The 13,320-nt window shown below is 40.3% G+C and overlaps 1 protein-coding gene across 4 annotated transcripts in view; it reads left to right on the top strand.

Annotated features, from left to right (window-relative positions):
- Positions 1 to 8,577, top strand: part of LOC122868409 (vesicle-fusing ATPase) — a 42,443-nt gene extending 33,866 nt beyond the window's left edge. For 2 of the 4 annotated variants that reach the window (XM_044180325.1, XM_044180327.1), the window contains 9 exons: positions 243 to 338; positions 451 to 607; positions 1,798 to 1,931; positions 2,174 to 2,320; positions 3,383 to 3,517; positions 3,866 to 3,979; positions 4,728 to 4,783; positions 5,506 to 5,563; positions 7,305 to 8,577. In XM_044180325.1, coding sequence (XP_044036260.1) covers positions 243 to 338; positions 451 to 607; positions 1,798 to 1,931; positions 2,174 to 2,320; positions 3,383 to 3,517; positions 3,866 to 3,979; positions 4,728 to 4,783; positions 5,506 to 5,536 — 870 coding nt within the window. In that variant the 3' untranslated portion in view covers positions 5,537 to 5,563; positions 7,305 to 8,577. Of the gene's footprint in view, positions 1 to 242; positions 339 to 450; positions 608 to 1,797; positions 1,932 to 2,173; positions 2,321 to 3,382; positions 3,518 to 3,865; positions 3,980 to 4,727; positions 4,788 to 5,505; positions 5,564 to 7,304 lie in introns of those variants that run through there. The other 2 variants (XM_044180326.1, XM_044180328.1) reach the window with 2 other exon arrangements.
- Positions 8,578 to 13,320: the final 4,743 nt, after the last annotated feature.

The following is a 13,320-nucleotide window of genomic DNA, read 5'->3' as shown; positions in this document are numbered from 1 at the left end:
GTAAGTATCTTTTATTAGACTCCCCCTGCCCCCTAAATGCCCACTTCTGTATAAAAAGTCATGGCATCATCAGATTTATTTTGAAGTACTACCTTCAGAGCCACAGAAGACATAAAATTGTTTTCACAGGGTGAGTAGTACTCCTCATGACGAGTAAACTGAGCTTGGTGTGTAAAATCGCTGGAGTGCCCCTTAAGCTTGACATTGGCTTGATGCAGTTGTATGTGTATATTCTTTTCCAGGCCACATCTACAGTGGAAGTGGACATGGAGAGGGCAGAGAAGCTGCAGGTCACCAGAGATGACTTCAAGGGATCCCTCAACAATGACATAAAACCTGTATGTACCAGGTCTTTTTAGAGTGTGTGTTCCTAACTGCAGAATACAGTATAATCCTGCAATATGAAAAGGCAAAACACAGTTCGTAACACTTCTTCATGTTTTTATCCAGGCATTTGGTACAAACCAGGAGGATTACTCCAGCTACATCATGAACGGCATCATCAAATGGGGTGACCCAGTCACTCATGTCCTGGATGATGGCGAGCTGCTGGTACAGCAGACCAAGAACAGTGATCGCACACCACTGGTGACTGTCTTATTGGAGGGTAAGAAATCAGAAACACACACAAAAATTAAACTACATACACTAAAACATACACTTAATTCACCATATAAGTATAATAAAAGAGGTTATTAAACTCAAGTCTGGTGTTATCATAGTTTTGCCAAAATTGCTGATATTCCAGACCAGTGAGATTTACACCATTCAAATAGAGAAAACTACACAGTGTGGAAACGTGCAGGCACAAACAACTTTATCATGTTTGCTATTACTTCTGTAGCACGAACACACATAATCTCCACAGCCAGGAGATTGATGCCTCCACAGGAAATATCCACAGCCTCCTGATGTAGATCCCTATGCAGTTAGCCGTCCATGGCCGTTCCAGGCGGCTAATTTCTGTGTTTACGTTCGGTCAGACTCAGAGACAAGCGTTTGAAATGATTCATGTAAAAACCATGTTGATTTGGAAAACTGCAGGAGGCTTGTGCAGCTTGTATGCGTTGTTTTGCCAGAGTCTTCATTTCCCTGAATCTCAAAACAATGGAGTGCAAAGTTAGCATGACCCATAGAGCCTCAATAACCACATTTATGGGAAATACGCCAGGTTATAAACCAGAATTTTCCTTAAAGTAAAGTGCATTCAAATAGAGAAAATTAACTTATTTGCACTAAATCAAACGACACCCCAGCTTTCACCCCACTGAATAGCTACACACACAAATACAAGATACAAGATAGATTTATTGGTAATTTTACAACACAGGGCTGTATGATGAGATTTTGTTTTGTAGTTCCCTTTATGCTACTCAAAAAACAAAAATTATATATAGCAGATCAGTGAATAAATAATAAGTTATAGAAATAATAAGTCATAGAAATGAAGTTTTTTACATGGTGGAGTGCTGAGGATGAATTTAGTAATCTCACAGCCTGAGGGAAGAAGCTGCTCTGTAGTCTGGTGGTACGACAGTGGATACTTCTGTATCTCTTTCCAGACGGCAGCAGAGGGAACAGGCTGTGGCTTTGGTGGGTACTGTGCTTTAGAATCCTTTGGGCTCTGCTCTTTTTATCAGCTGGATGTAAGTAGGCAGGAGAATCAGGGAAATACGGTCTAACTGACCAAAATGGGAGTGAGGGGGGGAGCTGTGTAGCTGCCAGAAATGTTTGTGTACAAACACACGCAGGCAGTAAATTGTACCCCTCCTCTCCTCTCGACACACACGCCCCCAGGTCCACCCCACAGTGGAAAGACGGCCTTGGCAGCTAAGATTTCAGAGGACTCGCAGTTCCCCTTCATTAAGATCTGCTCTCCAGACAAGATGATTGGATACTCAGAGATCTCCAAGTGCCAGGCAATCAAAAAGGTAAGTGCTGTGTTAAGTGTGTCAACAAACAATGAACCATTTGCATTTAAACAATGGCTTATGGAACTATTTAATCTGTCTAATTACTCCTTCCCTTTGACCACTGACTCCTCTCTTTGTTTTTTCCATTCATTAATGCAATCCTGCATCCTCCCTGCCTTTTTCCTTTGTCCATTTCTTCATTCATTTGTCCCTCTCTCTCTCTCCCTCCCTCCCTCCCTTTCTTCCTTCCTCTGATTCAGTTCTTTGATGATGCTTATAAGTCACAGCTCAGCTGTGTGGTGGTGGATGACATTGAGCGTCTGCTGGACTACGTCCCCATTGGGCCTCGTTTCTCCAACCTGGTACTTCAGGCTCTACTGGTGTTGCTGAAGAAAGCTCCGCCAAAGGTCAGTGTTCATCTGCAATCTGTATACATATTGGTACATACTATTCATCAAATCAACAAATCCCATGAAAAGACCAAAACCAATAATGAACACTAATATGTATTGTGTGTGTATCCAAAACCTAATATATCTTATTCCTCTTTGCCATAGAGCTCCATTGTTGTCTAAAAACTATTAAAAACACATCAATGAGCCGCACTGTTGCACTGGGTGACATGTTCCTTCATTACCATGAATACACACTGTAGTTTACCCCCATGGGGTCTCAAGATAAATCTGAGGGGGCATGGGTAAACAGATTTGAAACGCAGAATAAATATATTATTATATATGTTAATTTTTCTGAGTTACTGAATTATTTTATAATTTAAAGTAATAATAATTTAAAAATGAAACAATTGCTCTTTGGTTGAACAGGACACCTCCATGTGACATTTGCAACCTGTGACGAGGGGTTGCAAGAAGACATAGCTATATTTTAAAGAGGAACTCCACTCAGTCTCGGTTGGGGATGAAGACTTCAAGTTTTAAAATGAAAAGAATCTGGGGGTGTGGAGTTAGAAAGACTGACTACGTTTTGGCAAGGAGCAGTAGCCAGGCTAGCTGTTTCTAAGCTAAGCTAACCGGCTGCTGGCAGTAGCTTCATATTTAAGGGACAGATACCAGAGTGGTATCAACAAAGCAAATTTCCCAAAATATTCACTTTCCTTTAAGATGACAATTGTATAACACGTAATAATCAGGCAATAACAAAATATTACCCCATATTATTTTATCTTTTTGTTTTGGTTTTCTCCTTAACATTTTTATTTCCTGTTTCTGTGCTCATTTTCTTTTATCGTTTTACTGCATCAACACATAATTTAATTTAGCTGGAGTCCTAGATAGAAAGCTGGAACAGGATTTTTATGTTTATCTCAAAAAAATCTGCTGAGATAAAAATCTACACTGTGCCTCTGGTTATAGCTGCCGATACTCATGAGTATTACATTTTTGAACTGGAGAATTTGCCATGTGATGTAATTAACAAAGGACAAAACAAGCCATTTTTTCCTCCTGCAGGGTCGGAAGCTCCTCATCATCGGCACCACTAGCAGGAAGGACGTGCTGCAGGAGATGGAGATGTTGGACGCCTTCAGCACCACCATCCACATCCCCAACATTTCTACTGGGGAGCAGCTAGTCGACGCTTTAGAGGTATTAACACACACACACACACATGCACACACTCACAGGTGTTCACATTTGGTTGCTTGAAGGCACTCATACAAGGACACACAGATGAATGCGGTAAATTATACATAACCATACCCCATTCTCAAGAGCGCACATTCATGCACACACACAGCTTTGAAAGATCCAACTCTGTAACCTTGGTGTATGTGGAGAGAAAAACATATTCATTATAGGTACTGAAAAAATGGTTTAAACATAATTAAAAGAATATTTTCACCAGCGGTCTTTCTTTGTTTTGCTTTTTAGTTGGAGGTTTTGAAGGTAGGATTGAATATATCCACCTTTCTAATGTCTTTGTTGTCTTTGTAGCTGCTGGGGAGCTTCTCAAATAAAGAGCGGGCCAGCATCGCCCAACAGCTCAAAGGGAAGCGAGTCTGGATCGGCATCAAGAAACTCCTCGTGCTCATCGAGATGTCACTGCAGGTAACAGGAGTCTTGCCAAAGCAGTGACGATAGTAACAGCTCATAAGCCACCATGCATAAGCTGTGATGTGACACACTGGATGGTTGATGTGTGAGATGTTAGGCAATCGATGTAAAGACAATAGACATACATAGAGAACCAGAAGAAACAGGAAATTACATGGTCATTTTGAATACATTTTTTGGGTTGCTGAAAGAAAACGGTAGCCATATTTTTACCAGACAGATGTGAGAGTGGTATCAGTCTTCTCATCGAACTCTCGGCAAGAAAGCAAATAAGCGTATCTCCCAAAACGTGGAACTATTCCTTTAAGGTGAGTCAAGCGTCAGCTTGGGCCAAAGCTAACTCTCCGGCCCCCTGCCACGAGGATGATGATGTTCAGGAAGAAGAATACTTTTATCCTCTGATGTCTTAACACTTTCAGTGTTATCTCCACTCTGACATCTAAGCATCTTTCAAGTCTGTACTGTACTTTATGAACATGCATGTGCAGAATTCAGGCGTTCAACGTGCCAATCATAATTAACATTTTAGAACAGTCCGCCTCCATCTGGACTACGGGGGATATTTATTTATTTGTGCTCTAGTCAGCCTCCATAATGGCACCAGCTGTGGCAGCTGGGAGATTTCTGATGCGACTACAAGGCCCCATATTGACTTTTGCAAATTATTTGTACTACTGTTTGTTTCTACTGTCAACAGACTGTTCAATCTCTTTCTCCCTCTGCTTTCTTTTACTGTCTCTAGATGGACCCAGATTACAGAGTGAGCAAGTTCCTGTCTCTGCTCAGAGACGAGGGGGCGTGAGTACAACCGTTCTGTACCAATCACATTCATTTTCATTGCTTGTCAACAGCCTCCATCAACTCAAACCCTCTTCTTTTATTCTCATCTTCATCCATTTTTGTTTCTCCTTCTATTACCCTGTCAGCTTGTTTTCTTTAGACCACAATGTGTCAGTATATTGCAAGGGCGTAGGTCTCTCTCTCTCTCTCTCTCTCTCTCTCTCTCTCTCTCTCTCAGCGCTGTCCATGGTTCTGAAACAACAGCTAAGCAAAAGTCACATGTATCTCGTCCAATAATTTGGCGTAGCCTCTGGGAGGGCACATCGGAATTCTCTAATATGACTTCACTCCAAAGATAATGCGAACAAGTTCAAATAATGAAGGGAAAATTCTTTTTTTTTTTTTAGATTGTTTTTTTTTTGGGGGGGGGGTGGTTGCCTTTATTTGATAGGAACAGCTGAAGAGAGACAGGAAATGTGTGGGAGGGGGGGTTACATGCAGCAAAGGGCCACGGGTTGGATTTGAACCCCGGCCGCTATCGCAAGCATCCATATAAAAACCTATGCCCTTGGTATATTGTTATTTCCATAAATTGATTTTGAAGACTCCAGTCTTGTATTTCCACACTGCACACACAGAGAAGATGTCCCCATTGTCCTAACAGTGCAGAAGAAGGCTAACAATCAGTGAACTCTTCTCACCAACTCTTGACCTTAACGGCTTTATTTTGCAATCACCAGGTTGAATGAAGGCGATCAAATCCGCATTTAAGCTGTCGGTCCCTCTTGCTGTGCACTGGTAAGGTCAACAGCAAAGCAATGAGACTACTGCCTGAAGATTAGCAATATAAAACCTGTAGCTTGCCAGTTAGCTATTAGATTAGCATTTACACATTTATTTTCCCACTGCTCTAGGATTTTGATTGTAGTAGTAGCTTCAAATAAGTGTTTTAATTGTGTTTTAGTCTGTACAGTACATTTTACATATAAAACATTTACACTGAGGGTACAAATTTGTCATTTTGCACAATTCACGTATCATTAATTTCAAAGTTTAAAGCGAGACCATGTAACTTTGGCTAACACTGAGTGACATTTACATGACAATGGTGAATGCTAAGAGAGAAGAGTTATCACGTCAGCGAATGAACTCAGTAGTATCAGTTACAATAAGCAATAGCTATATAAAGTTTGCTAACATTAGCTACCATAAGCTACTGGTCATATATCAGACCGAGACAAGTTGTATCGGCAAAAGCATTGAGGGCACTGAACAGAGCGCCAGTGCTTTTTTTTTCTTATGAATTCATCTTGTAATTTGTAAGAGAAAAAGTGTGTTATTAAGTTAAATAGTCTCGCTTAAAATGTCTTTAACCTGCCCTTTGCTCTTCCATCTTCACCTCTCTTTCATTAGCAAAATGGATTTTTACATGGAATTGTGGAACTTGTAAGCCTGCTCCTACAGTTGACTAAATAGCATGAGTTAGGTTAGCATATTCGGATATTTCCCGCTCATTCTTAACTGCATGAATGCTGCTAACTCTGAAACACACATTTAATATAAGTTTAATATATCGCCAGGCCCCATTTTTTGCAGTTATACTACAATTACAGTGACTTCCTGTCAACATGGCTGCTTTTAATTGGATGGCGCTGAAGTCTTGACTAGCTGATGCCGTGTTCACGTTATATTGGGGTTATCATAATTATGAGTTTCCGACTTGTAAATAGCATTCACGTCAAAATCCAAGTCTTAATTACAATTGGGAGACTCCAATTTTCCCAAAAGCTCCGATATGTCCAACTTGAGTCTTAATAATACAGGAAGGGCCTGAAAAATAAACTAACATGGATGCTCATGTCAGCTACAGTCCATCGTTCGATGTTATTAAACTCATTTAATGAATATTGTGTTATATTATCAACACGCAGTATTCACTTACAAAGTCATTAACATGGTAATCTCTCTCATTTATTGTCTGCAATCCATAAGACGTGAACACGGCATGAGACATTTCTTGAGTTTTATGGCTGCAATCCGATTTAGTAAATGAAATTATTCTAAGAATTAAAGAAAGACTTTACACGCAAGTTTAGTACTGAATTTACAAATAGCTGGTGCGACCCTAGCCTGGTCATCCCCTGGTGGAAATCCCAGAGTAGATGGCTGGAGTGAAAGCATTCAGGGCTACAATGAACCGTTTTAACACTATTTTGCCATGGTATTATGGCAATAAAGCTGTTCTAGTCAACCCTGCATACACAGAATCAAGACTGCAGTAGTCTCAAAAGGTTGATGAGTGATGGTTTTATGTTGTGGCTCTCTTCTTGTTTTATAGCCCGTTATATCCTGCTCGGCATTTTTTGTTTCACTCAAGACACCGCCCAGCCTTGTGCTGGTGTTGTGTGAGTAAAGCGGAGTTTGTTGAGGGTTGCAAAAAAAAAAAGGGGGCCCCTCTTAAATAGGAATACGTGGGGGAGGGTAACGCAGCACAACCAACAGGAAACTGAAACTCTTGTCTCCCTTCTGCTTCTTCTAGTGATCGCAGCTTCTATGAGTAGAGGGGCTGGAGGGAGGAAGGAAGCGTACATCTCGCCATCAACAAGCCACCCATAGGACGAAATGAGGAAGAGGAGGAGGAGGCGAAGACGACGAGATCCATCCATCTGTCTATCAATCTAAATACACACCTGGTCAAAGAGAGGAACACTTTATCTCAGCATGTTTACTTACGTAGGCAACATCACTGTATCACCGTCCTCCCACTCATCATCATCAACTTCTCTAATTGACACATCACAGCAAACTACTGGAAGTCCTACTGTTAAAAATCTGTTATCTGTAAAGAAACTGCAATAGGTGATTGTAAAAAGTGCTGTTTTGTGCATCGTGCGTAAAAAAAAAGCCATGTATGTTTTTAGCTATAGCATTTGTTGTATTTGTTGCATATCTCTTGTCTTGCTAAAGATAGTTATTGTTAGTGTGATATGTATCCTCACAAACACAAGCAGTAGAATCAGAATACATCCAGAAGTGACACAAACCCCCGAAGCCCTTTGAATATTTAAGATGTGAATCTGAGAGGCTTTTAGTGAATATGTTGTGGCTGTAAAAAAGAAGCTGTTCCATGTGTAAATGTAAACCCTTTAAATATACAGTATGTAACTTGTTCATGTTCTGTAAATAGTATATATAGACAAATTGCAGTATACCACGAGAATAATTTAAATGATCAGTCTTAAGTCTATTTCATACTATATCAGTATAATTCTTCTTCCCTATTGCTCCGGAGATGTTGACTTTACCAGGTTGCTGTAATAGTGAAAGTAAATGTTGGATTGTTGGCCTGTCTGTCTGTGTTGCGTGCAGTACAGTTCAGTCTAGCTAGTGTAGCTATGGCATCATCAGTGTTAAAGATTCAAAAAATATTCTGCACTTTTAACATCGACCTTTAGTACTCATCTCAGCGGGAACTCGAGTCTGTGTCCGCTCGTGCGCATGCGTGGGGAACTAAACGCTGCATGTGTCCAGTGTGTAAGAGCGTGTGTGAGTGTGTGGCTTCTGAATGTGAGCATGCGTGTGTTTAAGTGTGTGTGCATTTGAATCCAGGTTTAGACAGTTGGTGGTTAATTTGTGGGGGTTTTCTCATGTCATGTGTTCAGTGCTTATTGTCCAAAGTTATTGGTTTATTCTGACCATTGACATGTGTGTGTGTGTGTGTGTGTGTGTGTGTGTGTGTGTGTAAATATATATCAACATGCAGATGTATTATTGCAATAAAAAGCACAGATGCACAGAAAAAAGAAACTTCAGGCTGCTTGTCTGCTCTCATTTGTTTATTGATGGATGTATGGATAGATATGTTGTCTATGTATAGAAGAAAATATTGATTTTCAGTGGTGAAAAGTAACTTTCACTAACATTTACATTTACTCAAGTACTGTACTTTTGAGTATTTCCATTTTATGCTACTTTATACTTCCAACCCACTACATTTATCTGACAGCTATAGTTAATGGTGGCATTGCATATTCAGGTTTTACAAACAAAAAATATGATCAGGTTATAAAATAATAGTATAAATGGACTATACTTATTTCTAGTCTTTTTCTGACTACTCAAAGCGCTTCAACTACATATACCCATTCACTCATACACTGATGGCATACTAAGTGCTCATCAGTCCAATGTGACTAATCACTCCCACACTGAAGGCACAGCCCTCAGGAGCAATTTGGGCCCAAGGACACTTCGACATGTGGGCTGGGGGAAGCCGGGATCAAACCACTGACATTTCCGATTGGCGGACGACCCGCTCTACCACTAATCCACAGTCGCCCACTGTTACTGGTGTAACAGTAAAGCTTACACAGCAATTAAACATACATCTCAACTATAGGATCTTTTGTCCAGCATTCAGTGGCCTGCTAGCCTGTCTATTGTGAAATGTGCTGCTCACACAAAAGGTTCTGATTCGACCTGATTTGAGGTAAAAATGTATGACAATGACATTGTGGCTAAAACTGCTGCAATCTCCACTGATCCCACTATCTCTGTCATGAACATGTCTGCTGAAGCTATTGATGTTACAAACTGTAATCTCACTAACTTGTTGACTCTACAGAAGACCACACAGTCTGAGAAAGATACATGCTTAGCAGCAGAATTTATTGCTTGCCCAGACACAGGTCTCTGTAGGCATTTAGGAACTGGCAAGGTTGTGGCTCCTGTTTGGTTTTTACCTGCATTGTGCAGAGCGACGCATGGCATTTGCCACTCTGCAAGGGGGGAGATGATCAATGATTACAGCAGTTTCAATTACTGGTTTTGCCCATGTTTGACTGCATATGTATCAAAGTTTTTTTTTAATGTTCCTACAGTCTCCAAAAGTAGAGACTTCCCATGATGCACCTCTCTCCTCTTCTCCCTCTCCATCTGTATGCATTTTTATCCCATTACTGCATGTTACTAACTCAACATCTTCTCTCTCCCGTAGTTGTGTGCTTTCTCGTTTCTCTCCTCTCTCTTTCAGCAGGTATTTCTACCTCCGGAGCTGCAGAGTCTGGATCGGTGGTTGTGGGCCACCTGCTGTTCCCGCTTGACAACTGCTACTACAATTGTTGTTGTTATTGGCTCTGTTACTAATACTGACATTATTATTCCTATGACTGTCATTCCTATTATTATTACTTTATTTATATTAATATTACCACAACCATTACATTATTGCTATTTTAAAATTCTAGGTGGAATTTGCATTGTGCTTCCCGTGCTTATTTTCTGAGGAGACTGAGGTCCTTCAACATCTGCCGGACAATGCTGAGGATGTTTTATGAGTCTGTGGTGGCCAGTGCTATCCTGTATGCTGTTGCATGCTGGGGCAGCAGGCTGAGGGTAGCGGACGCTAACAGACTCAACAAACTGATCTGTAAGGCCAGTGACATTGTGGGGGTGGAGCTGGACTCTCTGTCGGTGGTGTCAGAGAGGAGGATGCTGGCCAAACTCCATGCCATCTTGGACAGTGTCTCCCACCCACTCCATGACGTGCTGGTCAAACAGAGGAGTACCTTCAGCGGAAGACTCACCCCCCCAAAATGCACCACAGAGCGCCACAGGAAGTCATTCCTGCCTGTGGCCATCAAACTCTTTAACTCCTCCCTCTAAGGGTTAGTCTGTATGACTGTAAGTCATTAAACTGGACATTGATCATTACATCTCTGCAATACTTGAAATAATTGTGCAATATTCTGTGTAAGTACTCCTGTGCAATATTTAGTTTTTCCTATTTATTGATATTGATATTATTCATACCTCCATTACTGCTGTGCAATATCCACCGTCTCATAATAATCTCAATAGGCTACACTTAACTTGACAGTACATGCACTACTACTTATTACTTATATTATTACATTGTATTATTATACCGTATTATCATCATCAACCGGTAAACCCACTTGGTACTTCACACTTATTTTACTTTATACTTATACCCACCTGGTACTTAATTTATTTTCTGACCTGTATTATAGTGTATTGTATTATATTTTTTGCTAGTACTTTTTCCTGTGTGCACTGACGTGAAGGTGAGCTGCTGTAACAAAGTTTCCCTTCGGGGATCAGTAAAGCATTTCTGATTCTGAGTTAGGTAGATGTTTCCACTCGGTCACTGTGATTCTTGTGAGCTTCATCTTAAGGTTGTGGCTCTGCAAAGCGGATCCTTTTTAGGCTTTTCTGCACATGTGAATATTAGCAGTTCACTTGTGGATAGTCCAAAAACAAATGGCCCTGATTCATCCACAGTGCAGAACTTGGCATTGACCCATTTGGACTCTTTATACTGGCACAGAATGTTAATAGTTCCAAGGCAAGGGATCTCATGCTCACTGTATGCAGTTTTTTGTATTTTTTATTTTGTCTTTTCTGGACACAAGATTTCTTGCCATACATTTGTCTGAATGTATGCAGTGGGAGCGTATTTCCCAACTCAATTTTCAGACTGAGTGTTATGTCCACAGCCTGGTATGTCAGGTGGTCTCACCTTCATGGTTGTCTATGTCCCCTCTCTGGGTGGTTTGCGGTCAATGCTATCCATGTACTTTTTACTGATGGTGATGGAATAGAACTGTTTTTGGTACGTGCATTCTTCATCAGCCTCTTTGCTGTCTATAACGTTAATGTGGGACTCACTCTGTTGCCTGTGGTCATTTTGGGAGGTCTGGTGTCTGTGATGTTTGTTTTGTGGTGGTCGAGACTTATTCTTCGGCTTTGGCTGAAGTGTTGTCGTGTCTCTGCCATCTACACAACATTGACCTATGACTTTTGAAGTTGACGGCGAACTTGTTAGCTAACATTATTTATACATCCAGCAGTTACGGAGCAACGTTAGCATTCATTTGGAGTAGTGTCTGTGGCAACCTGGCAAATGTAAGCCCAATATTCGCTCTTCTTTTAACTTTTTGGTCTGTTACCAAGAGAGTGAACCAAAACAATAAAGTTGTGGGCCTGACAGCTGAACAATGAGCTGTCTTTATGAAGCTCTGCACATTTCGAGGGGAGCTGCAGATTCAAGTGATAATTCTCTGTAGGTCCATCACTATCCACTACCAGTGACCACTTTCCACATTGTCACATTGTTTTCAATGTCACCCTTTGCTGTGCCGCTTTAAAGTGTCAGAATTATTGGATTATCATCATTGCTGCATTAATGCAACAATTAATGCATAGCATGTGCATGCGTGGGGCTAACTAAAATACTTTATATGGGTTTGGTAGATTCATTTACAACATGCATCATATTTTATAAGAGAATGTTTTGTACCCAAAATCAACTGGTATCTACAGCTGTCAGGTAAATGTAGTGGAGTAAAAGTACAATTTCTCTCTGAAATGTAGTGAAGTAGAGGTATAAAGTAGCAAAAAATGAAAATAATCAAGTAAAGTGTACCACGCTGTGAGGTACATAAAAAATGTTGTTTTTCACGCCTTTCTTATGGTAATGTGTCATTCCTCCTGTTTTGCACAGCCAGTAACATTAAAGTTTCTGTAGCCAATCAGTGAAAAGTAAAGCCAGACCAAAGCAATGCATCCATGAAGAGTGCACGCCAGTGTTAGGCTGCTGATCTGTGCTGTGCTTGTGAATTGTACAATAGGCTATTGGGTGAAATATGTTGATTCATTAGGGATAAATACACCATTAGAGAGTATGGGGTACGATTGAAATGTATGTGAATGGCAAAGGATATGGATATCTGATAATAAATGATGGCGATATGATAAGAGACCATAAGAACAAAGCAGAATGGGTATGAGCAAGGGTAAGATAATACAAGAATAAGTTTTGTTGGATTGTGATGCCATTATAAATTGTGACAGTGTAGTGGTGAGATTAACGGGTTAGAACTTTGATTTTTGCAAAGCAGGTGGCGGGTTCGCTTCCCCACTCAGCCCCCATTACTTGCATTAAGTTTTGCTGCAGGTAACTCTTTTAAAATGAACCACCCTGTGCTGATACGTTGCCTAACCCTCTGTTGGTAAAACGGACGAGAGTACGTGCACTCATAATGCACTCAGAATAATAGGTGTGCGACTATCATAAAGGCTTTGTCCGATTATAATATGATTAAATTCATCTAATTACAGCCTGTGTTGTCTAATTAAGCTTTCACAGGCCCATGTTGGCAGCATTAAATGTGGAGTCTTGGCAGTAAGAGTAGATCTAATTGTCTAACTGTAGCATATTTTGGATCTGATATGGTATTGTATTTGATTTAATTAGACAATGATCTTGTAAAATGGTGTCTAATTGTGTATTACGATCTCCTATTTGGTTTCTATTTACAGTATAATTTGGTATAATAGTGTCTAAGTATAGTATATTTTGGATCTAATACGCCATTATATGTGATTTCTAATTACAGCATAATTTAGGTATTTGATGTCTAATTAGGGTATAACTTATTTACTGTCTAATAAAGAACACAGGCTATTATTTCCAGTTTAGGTGTAATTTGATACAAAATAGGCTACCGCTTATTCCGTCTCATTAGTTTTAA

Source organism: Siniperca chuatsi, linkage group LG21, assembly GCF_020085105.1.
Source record: "Siniperca chuatsi isolate FFG_IHB_CAS linkage group LG21, ASM2008510v1, whole genome shotgun sequence".
Lineage (NCBI taxonomy): Eukaryota > Metazoa > Chordata > Actinopteri > Centrarchiformes > Sinipercidae > Siniperca > Siniperca chuatsi.
The sequence above is the reverse complement of the archived record's forward strand: the minus strand, read 5'-3'. Positions and strand labels throughout refer to the sequence as shown.